At 36.5% G+C, this 13,709-nt stretch overlaps 1 protein-coding gene across 1 annotated transcript; it reads left to right on the top strand.

Annotated features, from left to right (window-relative positions):
• The first annotated feature begins 947 nt into the window (after window positions 1–947).
• Window positions 948–9,525, top strand: LOC104115427 (uncharacterized). Its single transcript, XM_009626057.4, has 11 exons — window positions 948–1,151; window positions 1,237–1,298; window positions 2,865–3,001; window positions 4,968–5,026; window positions 5,297–5,320; window positions 6,165–6,247; window positions 6,354–6,418; window positions 6,591–6,640; window positions 8,497–8,598; window positions 8,844–8,903; window positions 9,067–9,525. Exons 1-11 carry the CDS (start codon window positions 1,149–1,151, stop codon window positions 9,199–9,201), a joined length of 780 nt encoding a protein of 259 aa, XP_009624352.1. The 5' UTR covers window positions 948–1,148; the 3' UTR covers window positions 9,202–9,525.
• The last annotated feature ends 4,184 nt before the right edge of the window (window positions 9,526–13,709 follow it).

A 13,709-nucleotide genomic window follows, 5' to 3' on the forward strand; every position in this document is an offset into this window, starting at 1 on the left:
AAAGTCTAATTTTGGTTTTAAATAATAGAATAATCAAAAAATTAGTATGATACCAATTTTATAAAATAACCGGCCGAACTGAACCATTGACACCCCTAGTATTAGTATTATTCTTGTATTTCTTATCTCTAGATCTTTGTTTTTATATGTTGTGTCTTTATTTTTTCTTATTGTTGTTATGGTCAGTTGCTTCCTTGTCACTGTTTCTTGAGCCGAGGATCTATAAGAAACAACCTCTCTACCTTTATAAAGTAGGGGTAAGGTCTGCGTATACATTACCCTTTCCAAACCCCACTTGTGGGATTTCACTTAGTTTGTTGTTGTTGTTGTTATTGTTTGCTTTTAATATATTACAGATAAAGGGCCCCTTTTGCCATAAATAAAATTTACTTTTTTCGATTTTTTTTCGGAATCAGTGTTTGACCTTGAAAGTTTCAAATTTCAATTGAAGTTGAAGTTCGGAATTTTTCGAAAATTTAAAATATTTCAAAAAGGTATTTTTCAAAATTTTCACTTAAAAATCAGTTACAAAAATTTAAAACAACTTCAAATTATATTCACTCAATTAAATTTTTTTCACTTTTTTCCTGAAATTTCACAATTTTATGTCCAAATGCCTACTAATTCTATCTCCGCTCAAACCAAAGTTAATTCATTTAACCATGAACCCTCGAGACAATGTGCAAGATAGGTAAGACGAAAATAAATGAATGTTCTTTTTAGAAAATGCCAAATCCTATAAGATCTCAAAACTTCAAAATATGTGAAAAATTCATTTCCAGATAAAACAAAATGTTTTCCGCAAATATAAATTCAACAAAAAATTCAAATGCATGAGATTTACTGGGAATATTTGATCCCTCACCATATGATGATCGTGGTACAATTTGTATTGAATATGTTAAAAAACTAATGAAAAAGAGAAACAAAAAGCAAAAGGACAGCGGACAGTAATTCTGTGCAGGTTGTTTCTTCATAGTGGACCCTAGTATCCCCCTTTTACTTCAAAGAGAAAGAAAAAGAAAAAGAAAAGCAGTGGGCCGAGAGGGGAAGATCGGAACACCGACGAAACCCTAGCCACAGAATCTCTCCCCGGTCAGCGGGAGCAACTTATCGATCACTGCTTTCTTCCTTCCGCCCCCGAAAAGATGGTCAGTGCTAGCTGTTTACTGAGTCAATTCTCTATTTATTTCGTTGATATTGTAAGTCTTCTTATTTTCTCATTTGCTTTAACAGAACAAGCTAGGAATAGGGCGCCGGGACAAAGTTCAGCAGTTCATGACCATAACTGGGGCAAGGTACCTTTCTCATCTCTCTAGAGCTCTCAGAATGCTATGTATCCTGATTCGCTAACTTCTCTGTTCTAATTTCACGGCGGAATTCAACTCCCCTGCAGAACTTAAGCTTAATTTTATACGTTATACTATCTTTTTTTCTAATCAAGGAAGTTTCATTCATATCCTGTTTGCGAAAAAAAAGGTGATAAGCAGAAACATGTGAGCTTGTCTCTTTCTAGGTTTTACAACTCTATAGACTCCGTTGGATACTGAGTTGCAGTGTCTTGTAGCACATCTGAACTAATGTAAGACTGAAGGAGCATTTATTTTCCACCTTGCTTGTAGTTTGCCTGACATGTTGATGTATCATAGTTGGTTGCAGTTCTGGTTCAGTAAACTAAAATTTAGGCTCGGTGGTTGTTTGTAATATGGACCATTATTTGTAGTAGATGTCATATAAATCCTGTTTGTTTCATTTCTGAAACTTTCTAAATAAGATGGTAACTCCAATAACTCTAAAGTTTTATAGCAATGGCATCATTTTTAACAAAGATGCCAAACCTTTTTGATGAAACAATTTTCTTTGGTTCTCTTTCGTGTCTATTGCTAGAAAAGTTTCTCTTATTGTTTTAGCTGATTAGCGTTCAAGACATGAGCTCGTAGACAAATATGACTCAGCCAGTTAGTCAAGACACGGCAAGAGCACGCTAATTTTTTTGATAAGTAAAGTAATTTTAAATACGAGAACCAGCATCAAGTCACTGCTGGTGGTGTGAAACAGTTACAACCATAATAAAGTCCTTGTTGACTGTGAAAAGAGCTGATAAAATACAAGGGCATACTATTTGAAGTGTGTAAAGAAGTGTTTAAATTTTAGTTTGAACAATAATGTATCTAAGAACTGAAGTTAAGTAAAATAAGAGTGTAAGTCCATCACCAATTAACCATTCTTAGTACAAACAGAACATTTGGGAGGGGTGAGGAATGAGAATTTGGCCCCAAGTACTTAGGGAGATAATTAAGTTTAAATAACAAATTGCAAGAGGATTAACTTTAAGATATAAATTGTGTTCAGTAGTTCTATACTGATATAATATTAGTGACTACGTCAACATGCAAATACCACATATAAATTTTGGAACGCTAAGAAAGGTTTAGCATCATTTAATTGGTCAACATAATATCAGATAAAGTTCCTTCATGTTATTCTTTTTTGTCCATGATGTTATAATTTATGAATTTCATCCTCCATGTTAGTTCATAGATCAGTGCAACCCTCCACTTAAAACTTTGAGATTGTGTTGAAAATCATATATAGTTTTTAAACTTTAAAGTTTAATGTGATCGATTTGTGTTGGAGGAATGTCACTTTCCTAATCGTGTTAATTCTAAGTACCCTAAAATCTATAAGTGTTTATTCGTCATAGGTCGCTGCTCTTGTCACATGATTCCTTGGAAAATGCCGAAACATTGAAGTCATTTATGCTTGAGCAGTTTATAATTTTTTTCCCTAAAGTTCTGTGGATTAGGTTGTGATATTTACGTAGTACACAGTGATAACTCTCCATTCATCATATTTGTACGCAGTGAAAAAGTTGCTCTTCAGGCTTTGAAGGCCAGTGATTGGAATCTTGAAGGAGCATTTGATATATTTTACAGCCAGTCACAAGTCAAGTCATCTGCTGATACAAGGCGGTTGGAGGAGCTTTACAATAGATACAAAGGCAAACATTGCATCCTATGCCTTGTTAACTAGATACTAGTTTTTTGGTTTTGCAATTTATTTTGTTTGCTCTTTTGATAATACATCTTTATGTAGTCTTGATATGCTCTATTAGGAGACAAAAAGATCTGAGCTATTCTGATTAACTTGAAAATTGGGCAATGGACATTTTTAAATGAGGTACTCTAAACAACCACTGTCTAATCACTAACCTTTAAGAAATATATATGCCTATGTGCATATCAAAACATGCGAAAAGATAGGCAAAGAATATAAAAGAAATGAATAGTCTCATGGCACTTTGTTGCGGACAGGTTATTTTAGACTACATCTTTCAGCGAGAATCTAAGCTGGATTGACCACATCATTTGTAAAATATTTTAGGTCTTCTTGGACCTCGTGGGTTTTCCATGACTTGGGTGCTTCCTATTTTCTTGACATTGGTTAGACTTGAAGCTAGAAAAGATTGATTAGTTACTTGCATGATGTTCAGTGATGCGATCGATTTGCAGTAACAAGTTTACTGATCATTTCAAGTAATAAAAAATGAGTAAGTTATTGTTCCGCAGAGTGTAATAACTAGCCAACATGGAAATCCTCCTATTAGTGTTGTTTAAGAGAATGAAAATTAACCTATCAAAATTAAAAATAAAAAGAGAATGAAAATTAAGAATGTCGATAGTGTAATGATTAAGTGAGAACTAAACTATTTAGAAAGGAAAATCAAACAGTTAGAGCAATAATATGGAAATATCTATGAGGATAGGCACTATATTCACCCACACCCTTTGGCTATTGTATAATTCATTACATTTTTAGTATTTAACTAGTGTTTTTTGAAAACGAAAAGCACAAAAAAGCGACTAGGCCCTTGAGGCTTGAAGTGAAAGCAAGAAGTGAAGAGCATGCTTCCTTGAAGTAAAGCACACAATTACAGAAAATTAAAAATACTTAACATATGTGAATTTAGTACGATAATAATTAAATTGCAATTAGAATAACTGATATCAACATCCAATATACAACAATACCGATATTAATCAAACTCTGAGATTCAACATATCGACTGCTTTTCATTTGGATCACTTTACAAGCCATTGCTTGAAGCGCACAGAAGTGCATGGATTCACGTATGTAGTGAATTAGTGATAATTCCTCTCTTCACATTGTTTCATCGCTTTAAGCTCGAGGAGATGTCTTTTTAATACCACAGATATTAATCTTCATGAAATACAAGATTTCTGAATCACTATGTTCTCTCGGTTTAAGATTGCTTCTTTGGTGCCCCTAGGGGCTTCAGTCTAGTGGTAAAAACATAACCCATGATGTGTGGGTTTGTCATCCGTCAGGAGTTTGGACCCTGTGGAAGACAAAAGCTTAGTATTTAAGTGGAGAAGGGGCCCGTTATTCATCAATTTTCAACCCATGCGCTAGCTAGCCTCGGGGATTTCTTGGTTAGGAAAGCGTTGCTTCATTGGATATTCGTAAATTCGAGGTTCTTTTCTTTGATAGGTAAGATAGAAATTTTTTGATGTAAGCCAAGAACTAGAGAATGCTGGTAAAAAAGTACATCCAAAACATTGGGATCATTACAAGTTGTGTAGAGAGCTGAGAAAGACAATCGTGTCTTTCCCTTATGTGGATTTTGTATATGTTCCCTAGTGAGGGAAAGCATCTTTTGCCTTATGACTACCATTTAAGTACCTATATTAACATTTACTAAATAATTCTAAAAACAAATTTGGGAAAATGGACGCGATTTGCTAGATGTAAAGCTGTATGACTGTAAACAAAAACTGCTTAGAGTTTGCTAATTTTACTGGAAATTTAAAGTAGTTTTCTTCATTATTTGCATCCAAAGGGATCTTTTACACATATGACTAGCACGAAACATCTGGTTGGTGTTTCAACTTGGATTCTCTTACTAATTACATCACTTTTGTGATGGACATTCTTTTCTTTTGCAGACCCATACTCTGACATGATTTTGGCCGATGGTATTAGTCTCCTCTGCAATGACATTCAGGTGGGTTAGTCTAGGTAGTTAGTTAATCAACGAGTCAAGGGCCACTTGTTATATCGTTATAGTTTTCCAAAAAAAAAAACTTTTAAGAATTGTTTGTGGTCTTAGCTGGTTGTATAAGTTTTCCTTTTCAAACTTGTTCTAAATTTCAAGTTGTATAACATAATGATGTGTAGGTATATTGCACTTTATAGCTTCTCTTACCTATTTTCTGTTAAGTTATTATTCCTGATTATGCTCGAGTAAATGTTAACTCTTTTGTTTCATTGTCAGGTTGATCCTCAGGATATAGTTATGGTATGTGCTATTCACTATAACCCTCTCAGCTACTTTTTCTTTCTGTCTCTCTATTCCCTTTTAAGGACTCATTTTGGAGGGAGGATTTGGCTCAAAGGAGAGGTTTATCAATAGAAATTATGATAAGTAATTGCATTGAAGAGAACTACCATTAATTATACTTTTACAGTGGGCCATATGGCTTGTAAATTTTGAGCTTATACAATTGTAGTTCTTGACTTAATCAAACCCGATACTTGTTCCTGATTTCTGATGAATTCACGACCAAATGACAATGGTACCACAGTAAATTTGAAGCCACACAACCAATCAGGTTTGGTTCATCTATAGCTTTCCGCGTGTTTTATGTTTTTGAACTAAGATGATGATCTTTCACTTAGCAGATATGTTTTAAATTTCTGCTTTCTTATAATTTATACAAAATATAAGAGCTTAAAAGACTGTAAATAATAATAATAATAGGTTCAGCCTCCAACTGTTGGAATATTCTCAACTGACAGGATTGCCTTTCGGCTGATACTGGATTGCCATAAAAATTCTTAAACCATTGAGCGTTTATGTTACTCCACCTATTCTCGTTATCGTCTTACTAAGAATCATCCCTTGAGTAGTTCTCTCGCCCAGTCAAAAAAATAATAAAAGCAGAGAAAGATGAAAGGGAAAAGGAAAACACCATTAAGGAGTTGCCTTTTTTCTTTTTGATGCTACTATGTAGCATTTTGCTTCTACTTGTAATGTTTTGCATCTTCTTGATGCCATCAATTGACCCAATTACTTCATCAGAATATTTTTTGAGGAGTTACCTGATATTTTATTGACATTAAAAGATTGAATACAATTACAGTTGGTTCTTTCATGGCACATTAAAGCTGCAACCATGTGTGAATTCTCCAAGCAGGAGTTTATTGGTGGATTGCAATCTCTCGGGTAAGCCTAGGTTAAGACCTGTGAACTTCTATAGTATTATCTCTTTTACTCTGTCTACTACGAATTTTAGATGTTTGATCTAATGAAGCTGTCTCCTGAATGGCAGAATAGATTCATTGGAAAAGCTCAGAGAAAAATTGCCATTTATGCGTTCAGAGATGAGAGACGAACGTATGTGATGACATGGAACTCTCCTTGTGTTGTCAAAGAAGTTTTTGCCTTGTTTTAATAATTTGCTATATCAACTCTAAATTTAGTTAACAAGCTCTTTGAACATTTGATTTGATTTGATTTAATCAGATGAAAAGTTCCTGACTTTAAATTTTTTATTTACTTTATTCAGATAAGTTCCGAGAGATTTACAACTTTGCTTTCAGCTGGGCAAAGGAGAAGGTTTGTCTTACTGATCCTCACCAATTTTCCCTTGATAATTCAACGGCCGTTTGAGTTTTTGCTTGTTCAAATTGATTAATGTGAATTAAGAATTATTATTTCCTCATGCTTGGGAGGCTTCCCCTTCCCTTTTTTCCCTCCGCCTTTTGTGCATTCATTTCATTTATTTAGTTAAATACCAGTGATTGATAATGATGTCTAAGAAACAGCAACAAGTCACTTTTTTAATGAGCTTTTGAAAGTATTTCCTTTTCTTTTTCCTGTTAAACCAAGATCCAATCTGAGTTTCTCAATCGTCTGCCACATTACTCTAGGTATTTAAGCCTCTATACTAAGTCTAATAAATGAATGGTCGTATTTCAAAAGCTACTTAGAGGTCTTAGCTTGTACCAACCATCTTTAGGTATGAATATGATTGCTTTTCTTTGAAGAAAGTAACAGGTTAGGTATGATTGCCTTAAACTCTTGACGCGGATGCAGAGGCACAAGAGAATCTAAAATGAACTAAACCACTTTTTCTAGGGCTGTCACAACTCACAATTCTCCAATGAATTTGAATTCCAAAGGAAATTATCATCAACCACACATGGCTTTAACTGTGTATTTCCTTTTTCCTTTTCGTGAGAAAAGACCCAAAATAAGATTTCCTTCTTTGGGAATTGCCTTGGCAGTTTTATATGTTATCACTGTACGCTATGTCACTGCACACTTGAGCAAGATAAAGCAAGGGAGAAAATTTTGATTTTGGTCAATGTTGCATATGTCTTACTAGTAAACCAAGAAAAAGTATAAAGGTTTGCTTACTCAACTAACATTCGCTTAAGTTCTTGGATGGAAAACTCAAAATACTTGGCAGAATTCAGAAGACAACTACTGATAGTTCTCTTTTTATTTCATCTGAAGCTAGTAATTGCAGCCTTGGATGGATTATCCGTAAATTCTTTTTTCCAATGTTTTTTTGGCTGGAGAAGTTGGATAGATATCCAAGTTCAGCAAATGTTGTGCCATACCTGTGGTCATTTTAACACCCTTCTGTTTTTGCATTGTGAAGACCCTTCTGTTTTTGCATTGTGAAGATGTTTATTGTACTTGACATATTTCAATTTTGGGTGATGTGATATGCAATGAGGTATATGTTGGCAGATGAGATTTGTAGGTTTAATATATGAGGATTAGTGCTGCCTGTCTATGAATTTTGCTCTTTATTTCAATGATGGTAAAGGGGAAAATGGAAAACAAATATTGGTCAGTCAGAGATGTTTACAAGAAATGCTCATTTTTGCAATCCTTTGCGTAAAGAAAGAAATTGTATGAAATTCCATCCTGAAACAACTCTGTAACAGATAGCTGAGATGATCAAAACTGCAAAGGGAAAACTCCTAAATCAATTAGCGGCAGCTGTTTATGTTTTCTGCTCTTCTTTGCTTTGTATTAGTTTTGCATACTGCTTCTTTAAACAGGAAGCTCTCAGTAATTAGTCTAATGTCTAAATTATTAAGTTGTGGTTTCGGGAGGATAAGTTCTGAATTTTCTCCAGTTTGCCTTTGTAATCTTTTTTTGTTATTGGAAAAGATGTAGGAGTACTAATGTAATTTTTCAGGCAAGAACCTCAACATACTTTTTAAATAATGGTAAGGTATTATTCATGAAACAAAAGCACTAAGAAAGTGCTACACAGGTTTTTCAAGCTGTGCAGGAGGCTAAGCATGTCTAGTAAGGGATTTACATCATTTACAATAGACTGCCTGCGCTAAAAAGATACCAAAAACATATTTACCAGTATATATGAGTAATTTCTCTCTTCCAAGCTTCCCATACTGCATCAGAGACGCTGATGTCCTCTTCTTAAATTTCAGGGTCAGAAATCTTTGGCCTTGGACACGGCTATTGGGATGTGGCAATTGCTATTTGCTGAAAAGCAGTGGCCGTTGGTTGATCATTGGTGTCAGTTTCTACAGGTAATTGGAAGGCCAAAAAAGTGCAGGATTTTGTATTTGTTTTCTCTGTTCACTGGTTTCTTTTTGCTTCACGTACATATCTCAATATGATTTCTCTCTCTCTTTGCCGCCGTGTCTGCTTCTGTATGTACCTTTGGTATTTTTATAACATAAACTTAACCAATCTGCTCTTAGAAGTGATATCTGCTTAAAGAGGATGCTATAACTCGCCTCTAACCCCTACTTTGATCTGCCACTTAATTCAGGCACGGCATAACAAGGCTATTTCACGGGATACTTGGGCTCAGCTACTGGAATTTGCAAGGGTAAGTTACTCCTCATCTACTTATCTACTTTAGAGTATTAGCTTTTGAACTCACCCAGAGTACATCCCTTACCTCCCCACATTCCATCTCTCTCCACTGTCTTTATGTTAAAGTTTTACATCAGTATATATTACCTAAGTTACATTTCTGACTATCAATACAGTCTGTGGACCCTGCATTATCAAATTATGATGCTGAAGGAGCTTGGCCGTATCTTATAGATGAATTCGTTGAGTACTTGACTGAAAATGGTATTGTGCAAAAAGGTCAAATGAGTGATTGGAGCCAGAAATGCTGATGGTTTGCTGCAGTTGCTCCCTGTGCTGTGTAAGAGTATTGTTTGGTGTTTGAACTGTTTCTAGTTTTCAAGAACAAGTTCATGTACAAAATACGTGAGGGAAAGGACTACTCTAAGTGCAAAGTAATTGTTGACTTGATTTGGATTTCTTGGACAAATTAAAGACTTGTAAATGGGAGCCAATTTTTTGAGCCCCAGGAGAAGCAAAATATTGGGGAGCCGATGATATTTCCCAACACTTGTCTAACGATGTAAGAATCTTAAGCTAACTTCCATAATGTATCATGTGTCTCTTGTAGTTCATCCAAAAAGAAAGCAACAAAAGGGGAAAGAGTTACTAGAGTAACCCGTATCAGTGGGTTCTCTCCAGTTTTAGTTCAGCTAACCAAGTTGAATTAGTCTCTGGTGCTCAATGGATAAACCAATGCTCAATTTAGAATCTTGGCATACCCTACGGGCCTGTAAAACCATTGTTTCATGCACGCATGTAGTAGTAACAAGTAACAACTACTCAGTGGTGGTCATGTTGAAATTTAAATGTAGTAATGCTTTTGCTTCGGAATAATGTTGTCCAAACCTAGAAATTATAGAAAGCAAAATAAAAAAAGTTTAAGGAGTATTCATTAGGCCGTTTCCAACGCTGCCTTCAATTGCCATAATGTCAGTTTTTGGAGAAATTTGACTCCAATGCTATTGCATTATTGGCTGCAAAATGGGGCATTTGGAGTGACACTATTCATCTCCTCCATTACTATTCTTTATTATTTTATTATTATTTTTATTATTTTAACTCATTTAATTTATCTCTTTATATATACCTAATTATGTTTATGTAATATCTTTATAATATTAATTTTACATCTTTAAGTTTGGCATACAATTTTGATAAATTAATTTTTGTGCATTTATTATTGTTATGTAAAATTGTAATTTGATTTTATTATAAGTTATAATTGTACAAAAAATATATAATCATCTCAAAAAATGAATGGTGCAAATATAAAATATTAGATGTTGCTAATAGAAATAAGAAAATAAAATTTAAATAAATATTATTAATATTATAATATTGAAGAAAGAAGAATATAAAATAAAATATTTTTTTTTGTAGTAAAAAAAATAGAGTACTAATTGGAGTAACTTTACTCCATTTTGAATGAGAAAATGGAGGCAAGGGTTGGAGATGACCATAGTGCATTACCCAAGGACAACATTGAACTTAAAACTTGTATACGGTCGAAATCGGGCATGTCAGATTTCATAGGCGCGAGGAGCTACCTCGAGAGTAAGCTCGTAATAGACCAGGCTCGAGCTCAATGGCAGAGTATGGAGCATGAAGATCAAAGTGCTCACTGAAGATCGAGACCGAGCATGACCGACTTCGAGTAAGGCGTAGTAACGGAATGGCGAAATATTAGCAACCGACCGAAGATCTCGGCGGAAATCCCGGAACAGATCGAATCAAGCGGTTATTGACGCCAATCATGAGATTTGTTTCCGTTATAAGAATTGTACCTTATTTAGAATTCCTCTATTATATAAAGAGGGATCCCATTCATTTGTAAGGGGGAATTCACTGAGAAACATTTACAAAAAATGTTGTTCTCTATTTCACTTACTATCTATTACTATTCATCATTGTTTATTTTTCTGTTCTTTACTGTTCTCCTTATCCAACCTCGAGACCATCTCGAATCGAGATCGAAAACTCTGCTAGAACACTGGTTTGATTTATTTTATTATTCAGATTATCTATTCAATTCCTTGTTTATCAATTGGTATTGGATTAAATCACGTATCCTTAACACCACTAAATAAGTTTAATTGTTACTCGAATTTTAGGATAAATAATTTGGCGCCCACCGTGGGGCTAAGGATAATAGTGATTTTTCAGTACTGATTCTGGTGAAACACACTATTTTACGCTTGTTCTTGTCAAGTATCTTTGCTTTCAAGCTAAAACATGTCAAACTCACAAAACGCATCCACACACGGTGACAATGGCCTCGGATTCCATGGTGAAAACGAAAATGTGATTGCTCCAGGAATCGAAGTGCCACAGGCTACTCACGGGGGAGCACCGGTCGCTAACCCCACCGATGTCAGTTCGCACGTTGCTCTAAATGCGGACCTAGGCGCATATCTCGATGGGAGTGTACGCAGAGAAGGCCGATCTAGTGGCCAAAGAACACAGGGCAGAGGAGACGAGGGAGTCAGTCTCCAAGTAATATTCGAGATGCTTCAGGCTCAGCAAGCCGCTATTGCTCAGTTACAAAATCAACATAGAGCTCCGAATAGGGTCGAGTCGAAAATTACTCGTCGTACCGAGCCAGTACCGGAGAGGCCGAATGGTAACGAATCGGGGACTGATCGATAATTAAAATGCTGGAGGAGCTCACCAAAAGAATTGAATCAGGGGAGAAGAGAATCGAAGCCAACGATAAAAAAATAGAGACCTACAACTCTCGATTTGATCAGATACCGGGTGCACAACCAATATTGAAAGGGATGGATTTAAAGAAGTTTGTACAAAAAACCTTTCCTCCAAGAGCGGCTCCGAAGCCTATTCCAAAGAAGTTTCGTATACCAGACATACCCAAATATAATGGTACAACTGATTCCAACGAGCATGTTACTTCATATACATGCGCCATCAAGGGTAACGATTTAGAGGATGATGAAATCGAATCTGTGCTGTTGAAAAAATTCGAGAGACCCTTTCGAAGGGAGCAATGATTTGGTATCACAACCTGCCACCAAATTCCATCAACTAATTTGCCATGTTAGTAGATTCTTTCGTAAAGGCACATGCCGGGGCCATAAAGGTCGCAACGAGGAAATCAGACATTTTCAAGGTAAGACAAAGGGATAATGAAATGCTGAGAGAGTTCGTGTCCCGATTTCAAATGGAACGCATGGAGTTGCCACCGATCACATATGATTGGGTCGTTCAAACTTTCACCCAAGGTTTGAACGAGCGGAGTTCGGTAGCATCACGTAAGTTGAAGCAAAATTTGATCGAATATCCAACTGTAACTTGGGCAGATGTGCACAATCGATACCAATCGAAGATCAGGGTCGAGGACGATCAATTGGGAGCTCCTTCCGGTTCAGCACATCCAAACAGGTCGGCAATAAAAATCAAAGGGACATCGACAGGGAGCCAAGGTCGAACAGAGACCGATATCAACCATATACCGCAGATCGAAGGAACAATAAGGATAATGGTTCAGGACGCAATTCTGCCCAGAACGATCAGAGAAGTGATCGAAGACAGAATTCTCGGGGACTTATGAGCAAGAGTTGTTTTGACAAGTACGCTGATCCCACAGAAGCACCTCGGTTATCGGAATATAGCTTTAGTATTGATGCATCAGGCATTGTATCGGCAATCGGAAGGATCAAAGATACTAGGTGGCCCAGACCCATACAAACTCATCCTTCTCAAAGAAACCCAAATTTTTATATGCAAGTGTCATGGCACGTATGGTCACAAAACCGAGGATTCCAGGCAATTAAGGGAGGAGGTAGCCCGTCTATTCAATGAGGGCCACCTTAGAGAGTTCCTCAGCGATCGAGCCAAGAATCATTTCAGAGAAAGAGACGCCAACAGGAAAAATGAAAAGGAGGAACCCCAACATGTCATTCATATGATCGTCGGTGGGGTCGACATTCCACATGGACCAATATTCAAACGCACTAAGGTATCAATCACTAGGAAAACACGAACCCAGGATTATGTGCCCGAAAGCACTTTATCATTCAACGACGAAGAAGCAGAAGGCGTTTTTCAGCCCCACAACGACGCTCTGGTAATTCTATCTTATTAAATAAAGTTCAAGTTAAGCGTGTTTTAGTGGATCCAGGTAGCTCGGCGAATATCATCCGATCGAGGGTCGTGGAGCAGCTCGGCCTACAAAATCAAATCGTGCCCGCAGTTCGGGTCCTAAACAGCTTCAATATGGCCAATGAAACAACTAAAGAGGAGATTATTCTACCGGTGAACGTGGCTGGAACCATTCAAGATACTAAGTTCCACGTGATCGAGGGCGACATGAGGTACAATGCCCTACTCGGAAGGCCTTGGATCCACAATATGAGAAAAATACCTTCGACACTCCACCAAATGATAAAATTTCTGACATTAGACGGTGTAAAAACAGTATACGGGGAGCAGCATGTTGCAAAGGAAATGTTTGCAGTCGATGAGGTAACATCGATATCGACACTATCAGCCTCGGAAAGGTCGAGCATCAAAGATAAACAGGAAGTCAAATAGCAATCACAACCACTAGCCTCTGACCCCTCGAACTTTTGTTGTTCTCGAAGATACTAACGCCACCAAATCAACGGTCGAAGAGCTGGAACATGTTGTATTGATCGAGTACCTGCCCGAGCGAAAGGTATACCTAGGAACGGGATTAACCCCCGAACTCAGGAAAAACTTATTCAATTTCTTGTTGATAACATAGATTGTTTTGCATGGTCCCATTTAGACATGACAGGGA

The sequence above is a fragment of the Nicotiana tomentosiformis genome, chromosome 11 (assembly GCF_000390325.3).
Source record: "Nicotiana tomentosiformis chromosome 11, ASM39032v3, whole genome shotgun sequence".
NCBI lineage: Eukaryota > Viridiplantae > Streptophyta > Magnoliopsida > Solanales > Solanaceae > Nicotiana > Nicotiana tomentosiformis.